General features: G+C 31.1%; 4 protein-coding genes across 4 annotated transcripts; 2 read left to right on the top strand and 2 right to left on the bottom strand.

Moving 5' to 3' along the window:
* Positions 1 to 207: 207 nt before the first annotated feature.
* LOC106772338 lies at positions 208 to 2,689 on the bottom strand. The gene is made up of 2 exons (XM_014658704.2): positions 2,486 to 2,689; positions 208 to 682 (listed from the first exon to the last, which is right to left on the bottom strand). The coding sequence occupies exons 1-2, from the start codon at positions 2,556 to 2,558 to the stop codon at positions 465 to 467; spliced, it is 291 nt and encodes a 96-aa protein (XP_014514190.1). The 5' UTR covers positions 2,559 to 2,689; the 3' UTR covers positions 208 to 464.
* Positions 2,690 to 7,479: 4,790 nt separating this feature from the next.
* LOC106772337 lies at positions 7,480 to 10,349 on the top strand. The gene is made up of 3 exons (XM_014658703.2): positions 7,480 to 7,923; positions 9,365 to 9,557; positions 10,021 to 10,349. Exons 1-3 carry the CDS (start codon positions 7,555 to 7,557, stop codon positions 10,110 to 10,112), a joined length of 654 nt encoding a protein of 217 aa, XP_014514189.1. The 5' UTR covers positions 7,480 to 7,554; the 3' UTR covers positions 10,113 to 10,349.
* Positions 10,350 to 11,208: 859 nt separating this feature from the next.
* On the top strand, positions 11,209 to 15,262 carry LOC106770847 (superoxide dismutase [Fe], chloroplastic). The gene is made up of 9 exons (XM_014656672.2): positions 11,209 to 11,394; positions 11,464 to 11,501; positions 13,075 to 13,149; positions 13,672 to 13,860; positions 13,938 to 14,109; positions 14,222 to 14,343; positions 14,468 to 14,494; positions 14,599 to 14,622; positions 14,712 to 15,262. Exons 1-9 carry the CDS (start codon positions 11,340 to 11,342, stop codon positions 14,919 to 14,921), a joined length of 912 nt encoding a protein of 303 aa, XP_014512158.1. The 5' UTR covers positions 11,209 to 11,339; the 3' UTR covers positions 14,922 to 15,262.
* Positions 15,263 to 15,953: 691 nt separating this feature from the next.
* Positions 15,954 to 19,695, bottom strand: LOC106771663 (cell division cycle 20.2, cofactor of APC complex). Its single transcript, XM_014657661.2, has 8 exons — positions 19,516 to 19,695; positions 19,331 to 19,429; positions 18,762 to 18,956; positions 17,668 to 17,934; positions 17,469 to 17,571; positions 17,050 to 17,363; positions 16,718 to 16,879; positions 15,954 to 16,282 (listed from the first exon to the last, which is right to left on the bottom strand). The coding sequence occupies exons 1-8, from the start codon at positions 19,585 to 19,587 to the stop codon at positions 16,142 to 16,144; spliced, it is 1,353 nt and encodes a 450-aa protein (XP_014513147.1). The 5' UTR covers positions 19,588 to 19,695; the 3' UTR covers positions 15,954 to 16,141.
* Positions 19,696 to 21,808: the final 2,113 nt, after the last annotated feature.

Here is a 21,808-nt window from a genome sequence, read left to right as displayed (position 1 = left end):
TTTCATTTCTTCCCCCTTTAATCAAGTCTCCCTCCCAAGCAAAAGAAGTAATATTGAAAATATTTGGTTTCCCTCCATTTCTTTCTATAAAAAATTGGTTTAACGATATAGATTTGAACGTAAGATTTAAATTAGAAGTGCAAAAAGAATGTGCTGTGTAATTTACTTCAAAATCGAAATAAAAACAAAATAAATACAACACTTCGGTTTTACTGCTTTTTGGGCCTTCTTACCATATACAGATGAGAACTGATTGCAAACATGCAATTAATCAAATTATCAAACAATTGATGAATCGCATGAAACAGATGTGCATAGAAATTGATTATTATCAGATATACCAGGAAAATCCACATAGTGGTTGAACATAAACAAAGTTGAAAACAATAATAAACACCAAAACCAATAGTCTAGTCTAGGATCCCCAAATCCACCTTATTGTTGCAAATGAAGCGAAAGATGAGTTAGGCAGAAGCTGTCTTCTTTTGCTGGAAAATGACAGCATACACAGGAACTGCAACACCAATGCTGAAAGCAGAGAACACAGCAAGGGACATTTTCAACCCCCGGTGCTTCATCCTGTCCAAGTTGTACATGTGCTTTGCATGAATATAATAGGGCTCATCATGGCCATGTCCACCCCCCATCCTCTTCATGGGAGTTGAATGAAAACCTCTGCTCACTGTCAACATATTATTATTTTCCAGTAAGAAGGCGGAACTCTGATGAAAACAGTGACTTTCCAAGAATCTAAAAGGGGTATTGATATGCAATTGTGTGTGTAAGGATATCAGTAAATGTTAAGGATTGTTAAATAACCAATTTCCAAGGATCTAAAAGGGTATTTATATGCAATTTTCTACACACTTATCAAAGTAAGTGGATTAACAAGCTTAAATATACAGCAATTTTCGATCATGTTAAAAAAAAAAAACACAAAATTCAAATCGCAACCTAATAAATATAACAAACATTTAGGTAGCAACTGGAACAAGAAGCAGTAGGCGCTAAATATCCAACATATATTTTTTTAAGGGTAGATCTGGATAGAGAAGGCCTTTGTTTGGGAGTGTTTGGAGATTAGAGGAAGTAATCGAAGAATCATCATTTAATTTTAACCAAGACTTTCTGCATTATGCATCGACTTGAAAGATCGTAAGTAACCAATCATAAACAATTTAACAAAGGAAAGGAAAGTTAGTCTTAATTACTCCATCCCCTTTTCTTCTTTCCTCTTCCCCTTCCATTTGTTTTATATTCCTTCTCTTACGAACTCTCAAACGTTCAATAAACTAAATGCCCAATAAATACAATAGTGAATTTGGAACTTAAAACCTGATTATAAATGTGAGTTTAACAGGATAAAACATTTATACGAAAGCCTCAGGTACGTAAAGAAAGGTTGAAAATTTGATTACAGCAATTAACGAGAATAAGAAAAGCTTAAGCATTTCCAACAGTCTTTCCTGCAAAGAAATCCTACAAACAAGATTTAATTGGCTCCCTTCATTTAATAACAGTTCTTTCAAAAGGCAACTCTTCTGTACTATCAACAACCAATTGAATTTGTAACCATAAATTAAACTCATCTGAATTCATCCAACAGTATACATTTTGCAGCCAAAAAGAGGAGAGGGACGACAATCTAGTGCATGGAGCTCAACCATAGAGGGGTCTATTTAGGGTAGAAGTATGCACTATGCAGCCATACCTCCCACATGCAGAAGAACAACTAAACAAAGAAAAAACAGCAAACATGCAACAGAAACCAAAACTCCTTCTACCTCAACAAACATCACCCTTTCCAAGCAGTACAAAAGGACACATTATCAGATACAAGAAGTCCTTTGGTTCTAGGTTTACATGGTCTCATCTCTATCCAGCTCCCTTGTTTGAATCATTACTATTTCACCATTGAACGTGATCAACCCCAATCATTCCCCACTTGAAATTCACCAAGCTAAACCTCCTCTAGTCTCAAGGAACACAGCCAGAAAAGTGATAGTCGCAAACCTGCACTGCCTCTTGGTCCAGTTTTCGACATTCAACTGGAAAACATCCATCAACTAAGGTCACTGCCAACACCTCTCCCCTCAAACTCAACAATCAATATAAACGAACACAACAAAGCTCGAATTGAAAACCAATCCAGCCCTACACTTTTTCCTCTCACTGATCGCGTTCATCCCCAAAGTATGTATGTCACCACTCACAGTTTCCTATAAAACTGATTAAATTCCAATCCCCAAAATAAAAAATCCCAATCTTGAACACATCGTGACCTGCAATCAACCATTTCTTTTCTATTATGAAATAAAAAACCCTAACCATAAAAAAACACCTCATCGTCACAGAATCCTCGGCATCCTTAACCGAATTCATCATATAACAACCACAAATAACATCATCGTAAAAGCAGAAACGAATTACATTAAGATTTGCAAATTACAAATCCCAAAAGTATTATCGAAAGGGAGGATTTGACCTGAGGTGGAGATGGAAGATTCAGAAGAAGCGATGAGTTTTGCGGCGGATCTGAGTGCGTTGTTGAAGGCCATTGGTAACGCTCGAAAATGAATAGGTTTCCTATACGCTCGCCTTTGCGTTCAGTCTCGTCTTTGCTTTACGCACGCCGTTAGGTTCTACTCTTCTGAAAACCCTTCCTTCTTTTGCTTCTTTCTTTCGATTTCAGTTTAATTTAATCCATTTTTTTATTGGGCTCTGTTAGTGGTTATTGGTTAAGCTAAGTGAATTAAAATTTAAGACATACAAATTTCGACAAACAAAAGTTCAAGAGACGTTTGAAAAGAAAAAAAAAAAAAAAAACAGACATTACCATTTTTTCTATTAATAAAAAATTAATATCAATATAATTTAACAAAAGGATTATTGATTCTCTTACAAAAAGAAAATACAATTTTTTAATGTAATTATATCATTATATATATATATATATATATATATATATATATATATATATATATATATTGTTTAAATTCGTTTGATTTTGATAAAAAAAAAAACCATAGATTATATAAATATATAGATGATATCTGACTATTTTAAAGTGGACAGGAATATATCCGTTATATTATTTTTTTCATATTTGTTTTATTATCTATCTTGTTTAAAACTATCAAAATATATTTTTAATTTGATAAGTAATTTAAAAGAATATATATTTATTTTTATCCTTAATTTTTTATTGTGATATCTTATAAAACGGTTTAAGAGTATGATAATTTAATTTAAAATAGAACACTGTGATATTTTAATATTAAAGGATTTAAGTTTTTTTAATAACTAAAATTAATTTTTATAATGATAGGTTCATAACTCTAATTATATAGAAAATTCTTGTTTGGAAAAAATGTCTTGGGCAAACTAATACCTATTTACCTTTTATGGGTGTTTTAATTATTGCATTGTAATATTGAAACTGTGATTTCATAATTAAATTAGTCAATTAGTATGAGATGTTGGATTGTTTAACCAATTAACAAGTTTGATAGTATTTAGAATGTAAAATTCGTTTTGATAAGTCTAAGTTGAAATTAGGATTGGTCATAATAATTGTATAATATGTAGAAGATAGAATTTGTTTCCTTGTATGTTCAGTGATCTAAAAAGGTGTGGAATTGATTTTTTTTTTTCTAATATTTGAGTTTACATGAAAGGTTAAATGTAGAGTTATATTTAAGATGTGGAGAGAGAAGTGAATTTGTGAATGCTATAGTTTTTTGTTGAGATGAGTTGTTGAATACAAATTTAGTGTGATATGTGACTTCTATACATCATGAGTTTTGGTTTTTGGTTCGTTTGGAAATGTCAAAAATTACAAATTTAGTGGTATATGTTATGTAGTCTCGTTGAATAAGTGCTAAATTTGAGCTTAACAAAGAGACAAGAGAAACTTTTTCCTTGAACGAGTTGAGTTTTTCAACTCTAAGTCATGTCGTAAAAATTAGGATTCTCGTTTCGTTAACTGTCGAATCGAGTTAAAATTTTGACAATAGGTCCTAGGCATATGATTATTAGTTTTAACCATTAAGCTATTTGATTTGAGGTTTATAGTTAGCAAAGCTTATCTCTTACGATTGCTTAATTTTAGGTTTATCTTTTATGAAGAACATTTATACTTGACGGGTTAGAAAGTCATTGTGTTGTTGTGGTCTTGGGTTGTTCTAGATATAAAAGTGTGTGTTTTGGGAATGATAAATGTGTGAGATATGAAGTGTAAAGTTTATCAATGTGATGAAATGATTTTATATGTTTTGTAGATATGTGTTTTGAAGATATGAATGGCAATGGTCAAAAATTCTAAAAGGTTTCAAGGAGGTTATTCCAATATATAGGGATGTGATAATCTTTTGGTTGCATTACCATATTCTTCCCAAGGAGGAAGGGTATGGTAAGATAGTTAGTATTATGCAATTGTTAAGGACACTCGTCTAAAGTTATCCTTAACTCTACTAGATCCATAATCTCGTATAAATAATAGGATCTAGGTGGTGAAGAGTGAAAGAAGTTCTTATAACTGGTCAAGTAGGTCAATGACCCATTTTCTATTAAGTTATAGAGAACAAATTCTGTTAAAAGAAGGTTGTGTGATTTGGTAAAGTCTTGACATATCATATCATTTATTATTTTGAGGGTTATACAACAAGTGTACAACTTCTAGCTTCGAGCAATTGCATAAGTCTGAATATTAAGTCTAGTGTTGTTATTGTAATATATCAAAATATAGCATAAAACTATATAAGAATCATCACATAATTAATATAAAAGATCAATTAGAGAAAAGATTATAAAGCATTATTTATAGTCATCCAAAAATAACTATAAATTTAAAACTTTATATACAGGGTAACTAAACCAAAAGCTATCTACAAGAGCTAGTCTAAGCAAACTAAACTTTCACATCTCCTCTGTCCAAAGATTGCTTCAAAGAGACCTCATATCCCTCTAATCACATTCACCAAATAATCATAGCAAAGAGTAAAAAAACATACAAACACAACACAAGCAAAAATGGTAAGCTAGTTTACAAACAATTAATGATATTTATATGTATACCCATTTAAACATTGTACATAAGACAAACATATCACAACACAATCATTAAACACTTTATGCAAGATACTATTATGAATGGACTGTCCAGACTTAGAATGAATGTTGAGCTATGGTGGATTGTGCAATTGTGGTGGCTTCTACTGCTTTGCAAAGTCATTGCCAATGGGTTTCACCCTACCACACTCACAAGGTTAGTCTATTTCACGCCTTGGATCATATTGGAAGCACCCAAGACTAAGACCTCATGCTACTCTCACCACATGTGTTAATCCTCTCTATATGAGAATGAATGACCATTAGAATGTCAAGATAATCCCTAAGACCGAGCTCCCTGCATTCATACTAAAGATACTTGAAACAACACCGAAGAGTCCCTCCTTGAAACTAACTTTACTAACAGTCAAACCATTTGAAGTCATACATATATCCATATACTTTCACATTGAATCCCAACATATAACATCACTGATCATACATCAAATACATACATAACCTCGAGAATAAATCATCATATAATACAATAAATACTTCTACACCATCCTCAAAGTCAAAGCATAGCTCAAAGTTATAAAAAAAAAAACAAAAAAAGAAAGAATCAAAACATGTTCTGGTATAGTCGCTTAATGTCCAAGCTCACAATGCGAAAACAGAAACCTTGTATCAAAATTCACATGTCAAAACCCCCTTATTTAAACTTAAAATCTTCTAAAACCATCACATTGATTCATACCAATTTTCCTATCACACTTATACCAACTCATGGTGCTAACAAACCTTAAATAACATATAAACAAACCTACAATACTAGATTTCTCCATCCAAACATTATCTCACCAAAATGCATATAAAACCTCCATTTTGACTACCAAAACTCCTAGATTTTCAACTCCTTATTCCATAAACTTTACAACACACATTTCAATCAGTAATACAACATATTCCCATACAATTCATGACCAAAGTATCAACCAAGATATCTCACATCAGAATTTCATCATCAAATACTCAAATACACCCATTCAAATGAGTTAACATTAGCACAAAAATATAAATCACACCAAATCAATTTAATACTCATACAAACACCAAACTTACACCACAAACATCAATTAAAGAAAAAGTCTAACTTCCCTTACCTCACAAGAAACTTCCCAACTCTAAGAATGCATCACCGATTACTTGAAATGTAAGGAAATTCTACAAACACCTACGAAACACCTAATTGAAAATGGAAAGAGTGCTTAGGAACTTAAATTGACCAAGAATAAGGAAAAGAGATCATGAATCACATGCAACAAAGGATTACAACGCATGATCTTAAACTAAGAATGAAAGAGAAAAATGAGTCAAAACTTACTTGCTCTAAATTAAAAATTGATTGGATGGATAGACAAACATTGTTACAATGATCGTCTAAGCACCTTCTGGTCGTCAAACAAATGATTGAGGATTTAGAACTCTTAGAGAAATGGTAGACTTCAAGAGAATAGTATTTTAAAGAGAACGTGAGTGTTTAAGATAATAAAATGAGTTTAAGAAATTCTATTTATTTAATCAACTTATTTTTAAATTTTATAATACTTGATCTTATTATTTTAAAACACCTACCAACTTTAATATTCTATTTTCTAAATCCTTACATTTATTGATTATATTTCTCTTAATGGTGTGATGACATGATTCTATATTGCTTGTATTGGTTGAATGAGATTGAAATGAAAATTATTTATATATGTTTATATAACATTAACTTATCTACTTTTGGTTATAATTGTGTGTGCTTTATTTATGTATGATTATATATATAATATTTTAATACACTTACCTTTATAAAGATTATAATTATTGTTATGTTTATATGATTATACACTTGAATTTTCTCTTTAATTAGTAGATAGACTTTTCTTTTGGGTTTGTACACTTATTTTATTTATAGAATGAACACATTTTTTAAAAATATTTTATCTTTTATATAATATTGTGATATGTTTATATAATTTTTTTTAATATTTAATATTGAATAGACAAAATGTATATAATTTTGATATTAAATATAATTTTAATTATTGTAAAAAAAATATTAAGCACGTAAGTAATAGTAGATATTACAGAGATAACAAAAATTTTATATAGCATTAAGAATGAAAATATAAAAGAAGATGCATTTTTATTCTACCAAAAAATATTAGTAAGAAAGATTAAAATACAATTTGGAATGCTGATATCTTTAGACTGAAATTAAGCTTGTCCAAACAAATATTTAAAATCTGAAAACATAGATTTGGATTGAATGAAAAATTCATCCCAACCACTAATATATTAGCCAACAGCATTTTTTTTTTTAATTTAGAAATAAAAGGAAGAAAAAATGGCTGCAGAGTTCCCTCCACCACTAGATAATATAATATATTGCAGTTCTTCTTCACAAGGTCACACACTCTCCATTTCAATTCCTCCTCTGCTCTGTTCTTCTTTTAGATGGCCACCGCATCTAACCTTAACCTTAATCTCAATCTTAACCATGTCTTTCTTGGGAAACACCCCAAGGCTGTCACGTGGCCCACACGCGCCCCGTCGCTCAGTCGCCGCGGAAACCGGGCGCCGTCGCTGGTGGTGACGCGCGCCATCGACGCGAACAAGTTCCTGGGGGACTTCGGTGCGAGGGACCCTTTTCCAGCGGAATTGGAGAGCTCGTTCGGAGAGAAGGTGCTGGGATTCAGCAGCACCGAACACAAAATCCTCATCCCCAATATCTCTGCTCTCTCTCTCGCGCAGCAGGACTGTGCTCCCATTTCCCCTTTGCAACCCCCCATCTCAGAACAGGACGCTCAGACGCTCGTCAGAAAGGTAGCAGCTACATCTCATCACTCATAATTTCCAAGAGATTACTAGATAATCACGGGATAGAATTCATACAAAAAATGAAGTTAGTTTCTGCTAAAATGAAATGAATCACTAGGTATTTGTCGACAAACTGATGAGAAATTTTAAATAAGAAAAAAGGTTTCTAACTATCTCAGTTTTTTCTCAATTGTGATACCAACTGTTGGATTAGTGTTTCTGTAATAAAAACTATGGCTGGGAGTAAAATACACGCTGTAACCTTTTTTTTGTTTTCTTTTTTGCTTGAAAGCGTAGCATGATTCGATGTAACATGATCAACCTGCTAGTACCCGCTGCCAGAGACAATTTGAAATGTACCCTCCAACAGTTGCAAGTTTTTTTTTTTTTTTTTTAGGAAAATTAGATAAAAATGTTTTAATGCGTAAATTGTTTTTAAGTTGTAGATAAACTTATTTTTCTTTCTTTCCTACTGTTTTTATAGAGAAACATATAAGAAATACACTTTTGATATTAAATAAAAAAAATTAGGTTGTGTAAGATTGATATGGGAACGGTTGATTGATTTATATGCGTTAACGAAATTTAGTTCTAAAATAATAAACTTATTTTATTTTTCTTTAAACTTTTTCTGCATAAAATTTATCCAAACAGACTCAAGTTATGTTAGTGTGTCTACACTCTACCTTTCGTCATATAAAAGCGATGATTGGTTATCCGTTTAGTCTTTAGAGTTGAAACAAGATGATTTACTTTTTGGTTCCAGATGACATTGTTGTTTATTATGAATATGAATTAAGTGAGTCAAGTGATGCTAAATTGCTGTTGATTCTATTGCATGTTTGGGATGGTTCAAATTTTTTTAGACTCTGAAAATATGGATTTTTTAGTTTGGTTCTGTACTGATAAGCATCATATGTAATCTGGTTCTGTACAGAGAAGCATCATATGTGTAATCGGATTTTGAAAACTTTGAAAACTTTTGATTGAGTCAGCACAAGTTAGTATAGTCCAATGATAACTGTGCATTGGAATTATGTGTAATGTTGAAGCAGCAGATAGTTGCATTTTTATGGTCAATGTTTGTTAATATTCCGCCTCTGGAGTTTTAAAGTCTGACCATGTTATTGTAGTACAGTACATTTAGTTATGTTTTTTTACTTGAAACACAGTTGCAAAAATATCTCTTTCATGTTGTTTACAGTGGTTTGACATTCAGAATTTTGATTTAGAAAGTGAGGTGATGCATATTTCTTGTGGATTGCTTTAGTTGCAATTAACATTTTCAGTGCTAAATACTGATTTGCATGTCGGTTAGAGGACTTTAAAACTTAGTATTTTACCTGTTGTAAACTTGTGTTTTGAAGAAACAAAATGGATATCTGTGTGATGGTCCTTTTGTACTTTTTCCACCTTCCTAGGACTTATTTTGTTTTCATTTTTTTAGGTTGTGGGTTGGAGACTTGTGAATGAGGAAGGTAGACATAAACTTCAGTGCTTGTGGAAATTGAGAGATTTTAAATGTGGGGTTGAACTAATTAACAGGATCTCTAAGGTTGTTGAGGCTGCAGGCCATTTCCCTAATATCTACTTGGAACAACCAAATCAAGTCAGGGCAGAACTATGGACGGCTTCCATCGGTAAGCAATAAACTTGAACTTGAACTACCCTTGTTAAACACATTCAATAGCATAGGATATTTTCATTTTAGTTGCATTTCATCAAAATCCTTATATAATCAGTTGCTGCTTTCATTCTACTTAGCACTTGTTTTAGTTACTAGTTGCAAGTTCCTGGTAGAGGACTCAACCCCCACAGGGAACATCATCTATGTGTGTATATGAGTTGTTCATTTATGGGAGGCACTTAAACGAGAATAGTAAATATTGATCATTTTAAGTATTATATGACTGCGAATTTCTAATCTTGATAATTATGCAGTTTTTTATACAATGATGTAGCTGAGGTCTAAACCTAAAATCTCTTGTAAACTGTTCAGATTATTGTTGTTATATGATCAAGAGATGTTGTTCTCACATCCTTAAATATGTCAATGTATTCTCATCTTGTAACATGATATTGAAATGGTTCAAAATTTTGCAGGAGGTTTAAGTATGAATGATTTTATCGTTGCTGCAAAGATAGATGAAATAAAGACATCAGATCTTGCCCCGAGGAAAAGGGTTTGGGCATAAAGTCCTCATGAGCACCATAAAACAATTTACCATGAGATTTTCTTCAACATAGAATTACCACTAATTTGTGTTATTTCATTAAATCTATTAATTCTTTACTCATCATGTCTGTAGTGTCACATCTATTCTTGTTTGGTAAGAATATTCAGGGTTCAACTAAGGATTGAGCACAATGATTTATGACCCTATTAATTTGTGTAAAAAAGTTTGCAATTTGGACATGGAATCTGCGAAAAACTAATCTTTTGAAGTATGATCTTAATGTTAAAATCTAACAAGATCCATTATCTAATGTTTAGAGAGATAGATAAGTAAATTTAAGATGAAACAAATTCATAATCCCCTCCAAAATGAAGACTATATAATCACGCAAATACTTTTATTATTATTTTAATACAATTCATCTGTCCCTCAGTATCAACCATAAAAACAAATTTTTTAGAGCATGATGTGTTTTTGTACAATTTATAGGTACAAATATAAAATGAAACAAAATTAAGTTATATATATAATAATAGTCATATATGGACATCACTTTTGTTTCTTATTGCATAGCATTTTCCTTCCTATTTCAAGTAATACTTTTTTTGTTTTGGTAGAAATAAAGTGATAATAAATAGAAAAGATAAAAATATTAAATTTAAGAAGGGGTAAGGTCTAACTCAATAAAAATTGCTTTCACACAACTTGAAATGAAAGAGAAATAATTTCCTTTTTTTTCATTATTTTTTTTAAAATAAAAAATAACATATATAATTTTTTGAAAAGTAATAGTTTATTTATATTAAGAAATAAAATTTTTCTTAAATTTAGTGTTTAGAAAAAAAAAATGAACTAAATTATTATTTTTTTAATTTAAATGCCAAAATAAGAATTATTTAAATTTAAGAAACCTAAAATCATAAACCTATAATTTCTTTATTATATTTCTCTTTTTATTTTACCCTCCTTATCTCTTTTCTTTCCTTTTTCTTCAGAAGAATATCCAGTCAAAACAAAGCTTCAGTATGAGATTAAGGTAAATAAAAAAATGAAAATATTGATAACAAAATAGAAAAGTGAAGAATAAAGAGGTAAAATACAAGTATAAGAAAAGTAGAAACGAGGTTTGTACCATGTATTCCACAGTATCTTGTCTGATACTGTAGTGGTGTTACAGACAAGAAGATTAGGAGAGCCAAAATATTTTGAAACAGTTCAGTGAGAAGCAGAGGCAGAGCAGAAGAGATGAATTGCCTTTCCACCCCTTCCACTTCGGCTTTGCTTCCTCGCCAAACTCAAGGTTCCACCTTTCTCTCTCTTTTCTCTCTCTCTTTCTCTCTCTTACATGGGTTTCTCGTTTGGCTAGCAGGGTTCTCTTTGGGTACCTTCAAATTGTGGAAGAAAGAGGTTTGCTTTCGAACCATTACGTCTCACCCATTTCCATTTCCAACGCACAATTTTACCATTTTAAGAAATATTCTTTTTTTTTTCTTTTGGGATAAATAAGTTTTTGTTCTCTCGTCAAGTTCAGATTTTTACTTGTTCCCTATTTTCAGTTCCTCATATTTTTATCGCTCATGGTTAGTTAAAGTTTAGCCTTTTGTTCCCATTTTTGTCTGGTACTGATTATGAGCAATAAAAGTGGATTTAAAGTTCATAAAAACTTTCAGAGGGACTAGAAATCAAAATTTTAAATTCACGAAGGATCAAACTCTTATTTATCTGATTTTTTTTAATAGAAAGTAATAGTATTGGTTGATTTTTTTATTACCATGTGTCTTTTGCTGTTGCTTGCTGTATTTACCAATGGAATCCATATTGAAAGCAATTCAAATAAGAGTTCTTCCTTGCTAGAGTGCCCTTTTGGTTGGGCTCTTGTAAACAAGTAGAAAGTAGAGAACCCTTTATTGGACTATTTGTTGTACAATAGGAACTTCTAGGATGTCCACAACTTCAATCACGTAATTAATCCACTTTGAAAGTATGTGGAGAGTCTTCATATGTAAACTCTTTGAAAGTGAGAATACTAAGCAATATAGTATTTGTTGCCTTTTGGAACATTCAAAATTTTGGAATACTCAATGTTTTTAAGTATAACACTTTGTACATTCTGCGATTGATTAAAAATGATTGAAAACTATAAGATTACGAGTGTGCAGAGTGTGACGGAGAGTGTGTTGCTAGTATTTCTCCTGTAAATATTATGCTGTGGGGCTATAGGAACCAGAAAGAACATGTTCATTACAATGACATTCTCTTAGTTTCTTAAACCTGTACTGCATAATATATTTAGTTTTAGCATTTGAAAGAAGATATTGGCCTTTTTTCCTAGTGGTAATATCATTTCCCAATCGTTGTATTGCGGAATGTATATTAATAGCTCTCAAACACAAATACTTATTCATTTCGATCTCCGAATGTACGAAAATGTGAAATGTTTGATGCTAGAGGCTGGTTTCTTACTGTCACCAAGTGTGGTTTACCGGGTCTCTGGAATCTCTGAAACTCAAATCTGTCATCACCCGTTGCTTAGTATCCTTTTATGTCATATAGATATTATGTTGTGAGAAGAACACCTCAAATCTAGAGACCAGAAAGAGTCTATAAATAAACAGAAAACTTCCAGGCCTATTGAGGTAAAATCGGCTGAAATGTGTAAGTTGATCTATTAGAAAACCGAGTTATGGAAAAGATGTGAACGAAATTGGTAAACAAACACTGACCTTCAGTTCAGCAATAAATGCTCGAACTTTATGGCCAATACAACCTTTTTATGGATTACCACTACATTTTATGATTTGGGGAGTTTGTCTGATCATGTTGGACTCTTCACTTAAATTTTCTGGCTGGAAAAGCATGCCTGTTTAAAAATTTGCCTATTTTAACCTCTCACTCTTTTATCTTCTTAAAAGAAAAAAAATGTAAGATGAATATTGTTTTATTGGCCTTTAATTTTATGAAAATATGTTCAATGCTGCAGAGTAGATGTATAAGGAAAGCTGGACGTATTAAAATCACTGCAAAGTTTGAGCTGAAACCACCACCATATCCACTGGTAAGATCAAAGTTTGTCCATTACTCCATTTATTATCCAATTGAAAGAGGACTTGAAATTCACCTTGGAAATGAGATTTTGGTGTGTGGTTTATAAGGCTTTGGACTCACCAGCTACAATGGCTTGCTTTAGTGGTGTGCTTCTCCCAATGAAGCATGTTGGCAAACTTCTCCTTCAAGTTGACAAACTTTTAAGGGGAACTGTGCTTCAAATGAAACGTAGCATTTGCCATAAAATTAGATTTGGCCTGGCTTTACCTTTTTCTTGAAGTTAATATCGCATTGACTTGAATTATTATAATCACCATCACTCTATTGGGCAGACTTCAGTTTATTATAACTAGCCATTTAATTTCTTTCTGTGCAGCACATCAGTTACACTGAACTGATTAAACAGTTCCACAAGAATTTCATGTAGTTTTTTCAATGACCTACCATATGTCTTGTACTTGTGGAAATTTTTATGTTTATACTGGACTGATATTACATATTTTTACCAATACTGCATAATGAAAACTCTCAGAATGGTTTGGAGCCTATTATGAGTCAGGAGACACTCGAATATCATTGGGGGAAGCATCACAGGACTTATGTAGATAATCTGAACAGGCAAATCGAAGGAACGGATCTAGATGAGAAGTCACTAGAGAACGTTGTAGTTATTTCGTACAATAAGGGTGACTTTCTTCCGGCTTTCAACAATGCAGCACAGGCATGCATTCTTGTAATCATAAAGTCTTGTCTATTTTTCTAAACCATTGCATAGAAATCATGTTCAGCTTTTTGCAGGCATGGAACCATGACTTCTTCTGGGAGTCCATGAAACCCGGCGGTGGTGGAAAGCCATCTGGGGATCTTCTAAAGCTGATTAAAAGAGACTTTGGTTCGTTTGAAAACTTCCTTGACGAGTTCAAGACTACTGCTTCAACACAATTTGGTTCAGGATGGGCATGGCTTGCCTGTGAGTAAAATACCCTTCTGATCATACTCTCTGATTTTCTGGGATTCCTTTTTAATTTTCTTGGTATATCTAACCTAGCAAGTGGCCTTTTCATTTTACTTTTCATATATAGATAAAGAAAGCAAACTTGATGTGGGAAATGCTGTGAATCCTCTTCCATCTGAGGAGGACAAGAAGCTGGTTGTGGTGAAGACTCCCAATGCTGTAAACCCTCTTGTTTGGAACTACTATCATGTAAGTTATAAGGATGAGCTATAATATCCAAAATTCATTTTATATATCAAAACATGAATGCTAAGGTAAGACCTCAGCATCATGGTTACAATGTCTGACAAGATTCAATGTTAATTTCTTGCAGCCACTCCTTACAATTGATGTCTGGGAGGTACTAATCTAGTTTACTTTGTTTTACTGGATTTGAGGACATTATCATTTAATTTTTTGGTAAAATGTTTGCTGACTTTGTGATAATATTTCACTTTTATTCAGCATGCTTACTACATTGATTTTCAGGTAAGATTTTAGTTCAGAGAATCACACTGTGATTATTATATTTGATAATTCTTCTCAATAGTCTTTGACTGCTTTGTATATCTTTGTAGAACCAGCGCCTTGATTATATATCAGTGTTCATGGATAAGCTTGTATCTTGGGATTCAGTCAGCTCAAGACTTGAACAAGCTAAGGCTCGAATTGTGGAGAGGGAGAAAGAGGCTGAGAGGAATAAAAGAGATGAACAGAAACCAAGGAGCAGTGAAGCTATTCCTGAGATTTATCCTGACAGTGATGCTGACTTGGGTGCAGATGAGTAAAATATTTTTCATATGGAGTTTAGAAGTATACATTCTTTGCTCTAGCAGGATGTGGTATAGAGGCTCAATCACTTCAAGCTGCAAATTTTGTTCTATGATAAATGTTGTAATTTAAGTGCTCCATACATAGTTTATGCATACATGTGTTGATGGCTTTAAGGCTTAATTTATGGATTCTCTTGCAAGAACCAATCATACTTTGATGCTTTCCGAAAGGTGAAACAAATCTTACATAGTTGAGCTTTGGCAGTGGTATCATTGTGTGTGATAACATGAAGATGACATAATTTGTTTATTTTAATGAAACATAAAATGGGCTATGCGGCGCGTATAATTTCCACTGTCTTTTTCCTTCCTGAACCCCATTATTACTACCTCCCTATTATTACTATTCACATCCCCTTTCTACTAGTAAAAAGACTAAAATTACTATTTGCACCATGCTGCCTCTGTCAAAAAGCGTGTTTTAAAAATTCAGTTCTGAATATCTCCATTTGGAAAATATCATATATATTCTGAAAAATGTATTCCATGAGATGTGATCCAAAAATTCTGTTCTGAATTATGTTGCAGAAGATTTTTGGAACAAGTGATTCGAAAGTCACCACTACAAATGATATTGAAAATTGTGGAGCTGCAGTTAGAAATTGTGGTGTCGCAAAAAGAAAAAGTCTTTTCACTGTAGAGGATGAGGACCATGGCCCGTATTTTGGTTTTTCAATTTATTTGTTATTGTGATCATTTATCTTTGTTTCTTTACCCATATTTCATTTTTTCTAGTTATTATAGTAAACCATTTTTTTAATCTTTTTAGATAAATATTTTATTGTTCTTTCTATATTTTTCGTTGTAGTTATAATTGTAATTTTCTTCTTTTAAAACGAAATATTTAAATAATTATTCATTTTATTTCACTATATACATATGTATAACTAAAGCAGTATTGTACATTATGAACTTAATCATACATTTAATATCGTATAAATATTTCGTAAATAGGTGTATCACTAATAAAACAACATGATAAGCTAGTTTGAGGATTTTCCCATTCTTTTGTCATAACAAATACAAGAATCTTCAATGTTTTGCTACTACTTTTATATACTTCTCTTTCTCTCAGTAACGTTAAATTAAAAAAATGCTAATGTATTAAGACCAATGTCAATGTTACTATTTACACAAAACATAACCATGAATGAAGAAAATTGTCTCTGTTTCCATCACCTTATTGGAGAAACCTTGAGAGACAAAAGATTATCCAGATCTGTCTCATAGTTATTACTTATAGGTGGTCCAAATATATTCCAAAAGCGAAGAGTTTCATCTGCTCCAGCTGACACCACTGTTAAACCATCTGGACTCTGCAAAACATATTAATAATTTAATTTTGTTTGCAAGAAGTAACTACCAAATCAAAGATTAAATTCTTATTGCTGCATATTTAGTTAATTGCATGTCATATTCTGTCTTTAGTGGTGCACTTCCTGATTCTGTTCTTTCTTCTCAATCTTTGTTACCTATGAAATTCTTATAAGCTAGAAAAATTCACACTGCAGAAAGAAGCATTGATGTTGAATTTGGATTCTTTGCTAGATTTTTCTGTGTTGTTTCTCTACAGTGTCTTCAAAATGCACTGATGAACTATGAATTTGATATTTTAAAATATATTAAAAATAATTTTAACATACTAACATCAATATATTTTTAATGCTTAGCAGAGGACCACACTAAAAAACCCAGAGCAGATAGTCTGGACTCATTGATGCAAGAGTTTTATATTATGACTTGCAGCATACCTGACATATATCAAGTACTCTAGAAGTGTGACGTTCCAAGGCTCCCACTTTAGTCATAGATGGGTATCTCCACAAACAAAGTTGATTGTGATGTGCACTTGTGCTGAATCCATGACCACTTAATACCTCCTTATGATGTCTATTCCATTCTAATCCGCAAACCTGCATGAAAGTTTGATGCATCATTCAGCTAGAGAAAGTTTGATGCCCAAGTCCAGATAAGAAAATGGTGATTTATTCTTTTTTGCTAATGAAAATGCTTAATACTTAACAACTAGTGCAACATGATAACAAGACAGTTAATAAAACAAGGAAACAGATAACTATCTTGCCTGAGCCTTTGTATCTATGCTGGAAATGCAGGTTCCATGTTTCACATTCCATAACTTGATACATCTATCTTCAGTGCCACCTCCAGAGGCAAGCACACCTGAATCATAAGGACACCAGGCAAGTGCCTTGACTGCAGCACAATGGTCCTTAAAACAGTGCAAGAAATTGGATGAACTCATTTTGGACAACTCCCATACATAAATATGATTTTCATTTCCACCACTTGCCAATATGTTGCCCCTTGACCATTTCAGACCACAAACTTCTGCTCTGTGTGCTTTTACCAGGGATATCACATTTGTTCTTGCTCTAACTGCTTACAAGAGGATGAACAGTCAACATGTTATACTATCTCATTTCATCACTGCCTTGCTGTACACTCACTAATCTGAAAAGGGTTAAAGGAACAACTGATTACCATCATGGTTGATTATGTACTTGTCATGGCTTCCTGAAGTTAAAATATGACCATTCCATGCAATGGTTGCTATCCTTTCACTATGACCTTCAAGGATCCTTATCTGAAAGTTAAAAGCTGAGTTATGTGCACATAGTTGTAGTGTATAGCTAACTACTTGTTGATCTTAGAGAAGCCCCATAAATAGACAGAAGCATACTGGTTTGGAAGATTCTGTATCCCAGAGTTCAAGTTTTGAGCTCTTGAATCCTATTCCCAAGTACTTGGTATCATCTGACCAGGAAACACTCGTAGGAAAATCGTTGCCAGAGGCTTTAAACAACTTTGTCACATTACTATTGTCTGAGTTCCAAAGGTACATGTTTGAGCCTAAAGCAACAGCAAGAATGTTGTTTTTCCCCCAATCCATGATGTTTGCGTAGTAATCATTTCTAATATTTGGTGCATCCAATATCCTTGATTCTCCCTGCGAGTATAGTTATATCATTCATCCAGTCAGAGTACATCATAAGATCATGGCTTTGTATATTGGATATATAGAGGAAAACACACAAGTTACTACCAGTTATAAAATTATCTCCCTTTTCATTTTATGTATTAGTTTGCTATCAGCAGTTTTTGCTCTTATTATTACAAGTTTATTAAACTTAGTTGCATTAGGATTAATTGGAAATATGATAATACCAATTGGGTCCATCATAAACATTAAATCATCTCAAACAAAAGAAAACAAGAATCACAAGACATCAAATTAGCCTTCCTTTAACAACAACAACAACAACTTCTGTGATGTCTTTATCTACATTTATGATCTATGATCTAATATATCTATGACATATTAGATTGTTATGGTTGCTCTGCTGTACTCCTATCTAAACATGAATGTTCTTAAAGTGACACGAGTTTCATAGTTTTGCAAAATTGTTGTATTACTTTGATTGCGTTCAGTTGTTCTTTTCATTCAGATAAATAGCAAAACATCACATTCGACCTCATTGGCTAAACTTCGTAACTGGTCAACAGCAACACAGGAATTGCTTTGGCCGACAATCACAAATGTAAAGAATTTGCGTTGATATCGCTTAGGGATTTTACTGAAGAACATTTAGAGCAATGTCACACCAAAGGCAGATAAAGGTGCAATTTTTGCTTATACAGATATAAATTCTATCATTCAACAACAAATAAATGTTTGAACAAATTGAACTGATCGCTCTATCTAAAAATAGAATATACGATAGAAACGTTATTATGAAAAAAAAAACTAGAAAAACACACTGATATGAACAAAACCTTAGGCAATCTTCTTGAACTGTGATGTTGATTGCTATTATTTTGCAATGAGGCTGCTTCTTCCTCTCGCATCTCATCAATATAACGAATGGATTTTCTGCTTGATTTTGGACTTCCCCTAAAAACCAACATCTTAAATGGCTTTCCTTCTGAATCCAAACTTAGTTTCTCTTCCACTATCTGTCTGTACGCATCCTATAGGGAAAAACACACACACAATATAAAGAGTTCTCTAAGAAGATATCTTCAACAATGGAAACAGAATATAAAAACTTTCAAAATCTGATGCAACGAATATTCCAGAGGCAAGAAAAAAATGTACTTTGTAGTGGTAAAACACAGCCAACCATGGAAAAAGTAAATACACATTCAAGAACTTCAACAAGAATGGTTTTTCTTGAGTTCTGAAAAAAAAGTTGACGACTTTAGAAACTAAGAAGAACTCTTTGAATATCAGTGAAGAAGGGCACAATTCAAAAGATTCAAAAGTTATGTTTCTTAAGCATGAAAAAAAAAAAGAACAGACACAGAAACAAACACCTAAAGTGTGTGAAAAAGAGGAATGGTACATTGAATTTTTTGTTCTGAATTTTTTTGGTCCTGTTTGTGAGCAAACTCTGGGCTTGATCAAGATCCATCAAACTCCTGTTGGGAATGAAGCGATCACCCTAGAAAAAAAAAAAAACAAGAATAAATACAGAAATACAAAGTTTGCAAGATTGAAAGTGAGATTGAGTGATGGTGAATAATTTACTGGAAAATCATAATGGGTGGGAGTGCTGAGAAGACTCTTGGGAGAGTACCAATCATGTTCAAGATTCCACATTTATTATTATTTTATTATTATTATTATTATTTCTAAGAAGAAAACGACAATGGTGAGTGATGATAAAGAGGAAATGAAAATGGTGATTCCTCTCTCTTCACCCGCCAAATACTGTTGTCATTCAAATATTGTGTTTCTAACTGTTATCACTTTCCACACAAATAACCAATGGAGTCGGATCGGGTCACAATGGGGATTCGGACCCTCATTCGGGGAGATTTTTCTTTTAGATGTTTATTTGAAAGCATTTTAATAAATTTTGTATACTTAGATAAGGACATCTACCAAGTACTAATTTTTGAATAACATATTTAACACAATTAATTATTATTTATTGTTTCAATTATAAATATATAATCTATTTAATGATTTTTTTTCATTTATTAAATAAAACATTTAATGCTTTTACTGTTTTAAATGTTATTTTATCAGTTTGTTTTTGGATAATGATAACATTTTTTCTTTTATAACTTATTGACAATCTATATATGTTATTATTTTTATTAAGCTAAGAGTATATAAGTAAAACAAATAGATAATGAATCATTAAAAAATGGCATCCATGTTAAAATTGTGTAAAGAAAAAGTGTGTTAAAATATATTTTTCCTTTGTTTTTTAAAAGAATATTTGTTATATGTATTTTAGTTATCTTTTAATTCACTTATATAAATACTAATGTGATCCCATGTGTATCTCAAGTACCAAATTTTGGAAAGAGAGGAACATCAAACTTCAGATGAAAAAAAAATAATATTAACAATTATAGTCATATAAAATAATATATTTAATAAATTTATTTTCGTGTTATTTTTACTTTTAAAAGCACTACTTCCTCAATTTATTTTTAGTAAGTACAACATTTTTTAAAATATTTATTCCATGAGCTTTATTTAAATTTTAATTAATATAAAGGCTAGTATAATTACATATGTATCCTTGCATATATATCTTATTTGGCTTAAAAAATGTAGAAAAAGATATACTAGGTGACTTTATATATTTTGAAAGAAAAAAACAATATTAATAATGTTTCTCATATAAAATAATATATTTAATAAATTTGTTTTCAATATAATTAATTATTATTCACTCTTTAAATTATAAAAATAAAATATTTAATGAATTTATTTTGATTTACTAAATAACACATTTAAAGCTTTTACTTTTTAAATATTACTTCCTCAATTTATTTTCAATCATTCTAGTATACAGTTAAAAAGTGATTGTAGTGTTCATAGTTATACCACAGACCCTCTATCCTGTATTAACCGCACAGTCACACTATAATAAATATGTGTTTTATGTGTCTTATTTAACTTTTAATTAACTTATATAAATATGTCATATTATATATATATATATATATATATATATATATATATATATATATATATATATATATATTCTAATTTAGTAGTAGAAAAATGCACACCTTGTTGACTTCATATATTTTAAAGGAAAAATAATATTAATAATGGTAATCTATAAAAATATTAAATATTATTATCTTACGATGTTCAATTTTAGTATTTGGACATTCAATTTTTTCTTTTAATTTTTAGACATAAATGGAAAGAGATATATTAAATGGGTGTTCCTTGTGGAGAAAACATATACATTTACAGTGTCCACATTTTTCTTATGATGATAAAAAAAATAAAAATTAATTATAATCATAATTATTAAAATAAAAAATTATATTTTTTATAATTTTATTATAAGTAGTTAATTAAATTTAAAAAATATTTAGAAACATAAAAGCTAAAATAATAAGATTAAGGTTTAATTAATATTTTAGTTTTATATTTAAATTTTTAATTTATTTTGATTTCTATATATTTTTTACTTATTTTAAAAAGAGATAATTATAATTTTAGTAAGTCATAACTCAATTTTGAAATTTGTCAACCTTTAATTCTATTTGGTTGTTTATATTTTAAATATAATGGATAAAACCTTATATTAATTATTATTTCTTTTATATTTAATTGTTTAATTAGTTCAAAAATTTAGTGATCAGTGTCAACTTTATCTTCTTTTAAAATAAGGTTCAATTTCTTCACATTTTTTTTTGTATAATTGATTAATTAAATTTAGCAGAAATTGAATTAAATTTTTGATGACATAGTATATTTTTTTTCTCCTCTTGCCATGCGCGTAAAAGTAATATATATATATATATATATATATATATATATATATATATATATATATATATAT

Source organism: Vigna radiata, chromosome 8, assembly GCF_000741045.1.
Source record: "Vigna radiata var. radiata cultivar VC1973A chromosome 8, Vradiata_ver6, whole genome shotgun sequence".
Taxonomy (NCBI): Eukaryota; Viridiplantae; Streptophyta; class Magnoliopsida; order Fabales; family Fabaceae; genus Vigna; species Vigna radiata.
Note: the sequence above shows the minus strand (reverse complement) of the source record. Positions and strands in the feature narration are given on the sequence as shown.

Coding starts and splice junctions, on each gene's coding strand:
- LOC106772338 (XM_014658704.2), bottom strand. CDS start 2,558: ATGGCCTTCAACAACGCACTCAGATCCGCCGCAAAACTCATCGCTTCT. Junction 683..2,485: donor ATCTTCCATCTCCACCTCAG/GTCAAATCCTCC, acceptor ATATGTTGACAG/TGAGCAGAGGTTTTCATTCA.
- LOC106772337 (XM_014658703.2), top strand. CDS start 7,555: ATGGCCACCGCATCTAACCTTAACCTTAATCTCAATCTTAACCATGTC. Junction 7,924..9,364: donor CTCAGACGCTCGTCAGAAAG/GTAGCAGCTACA, acceptor TCATTTTTTTAG/GTTGTGGGTTGGAGACTTGT. Junction 9,558..10,020: donor ACTATGGACGGCTTCCATCG/GTAAGCAATAAA, acceptor AAAATTTTGCAG/GAGGTTTAAGTATGAATGAT.
- LOC106770847 (XM_014656672.2), top strand. CDS start 11,340: ATGAATTGCCTTTCCACCCCTTCCACTTCGGCTTTGCTTCCTCGCCAA. Junction 11,395..11,463: donor GCTTCCTCGCCAAACTCAAG/GTTCCACCTTTC, acceptor TTTGGCTAGCAG/GGTTCTCTTTGGGTACCTTC. Junction 11,502..13,074: donor TCAAATTGTGGAAGAAAGAG/GTTTGCTTTCGA, acceptor TCAATGCTGCAG/AGTAGATGTATAAGGAAAGC.
- LOC106771663 (XM_014657661.2), bottom strand. CDS start 19,587: ATGTGGAATCTTGAACATGATTGGTACTCTCCCAAGAGTCTTCTCAGC. Junction 17,935..18,761: donor GTTCAAGAAGATTGCCTAAG/GTTTTGTTCATA, acceptor CTATACTCGCAG/GGAGAATCAAGGATATTGGA. Junction 16,880..17,049: donor GCATAGATACAAAGGCTCAG/GCAAGATAGTTA, acceptor ACTTTCATGCAG/GTTTGCGGATTAGAATGGAA.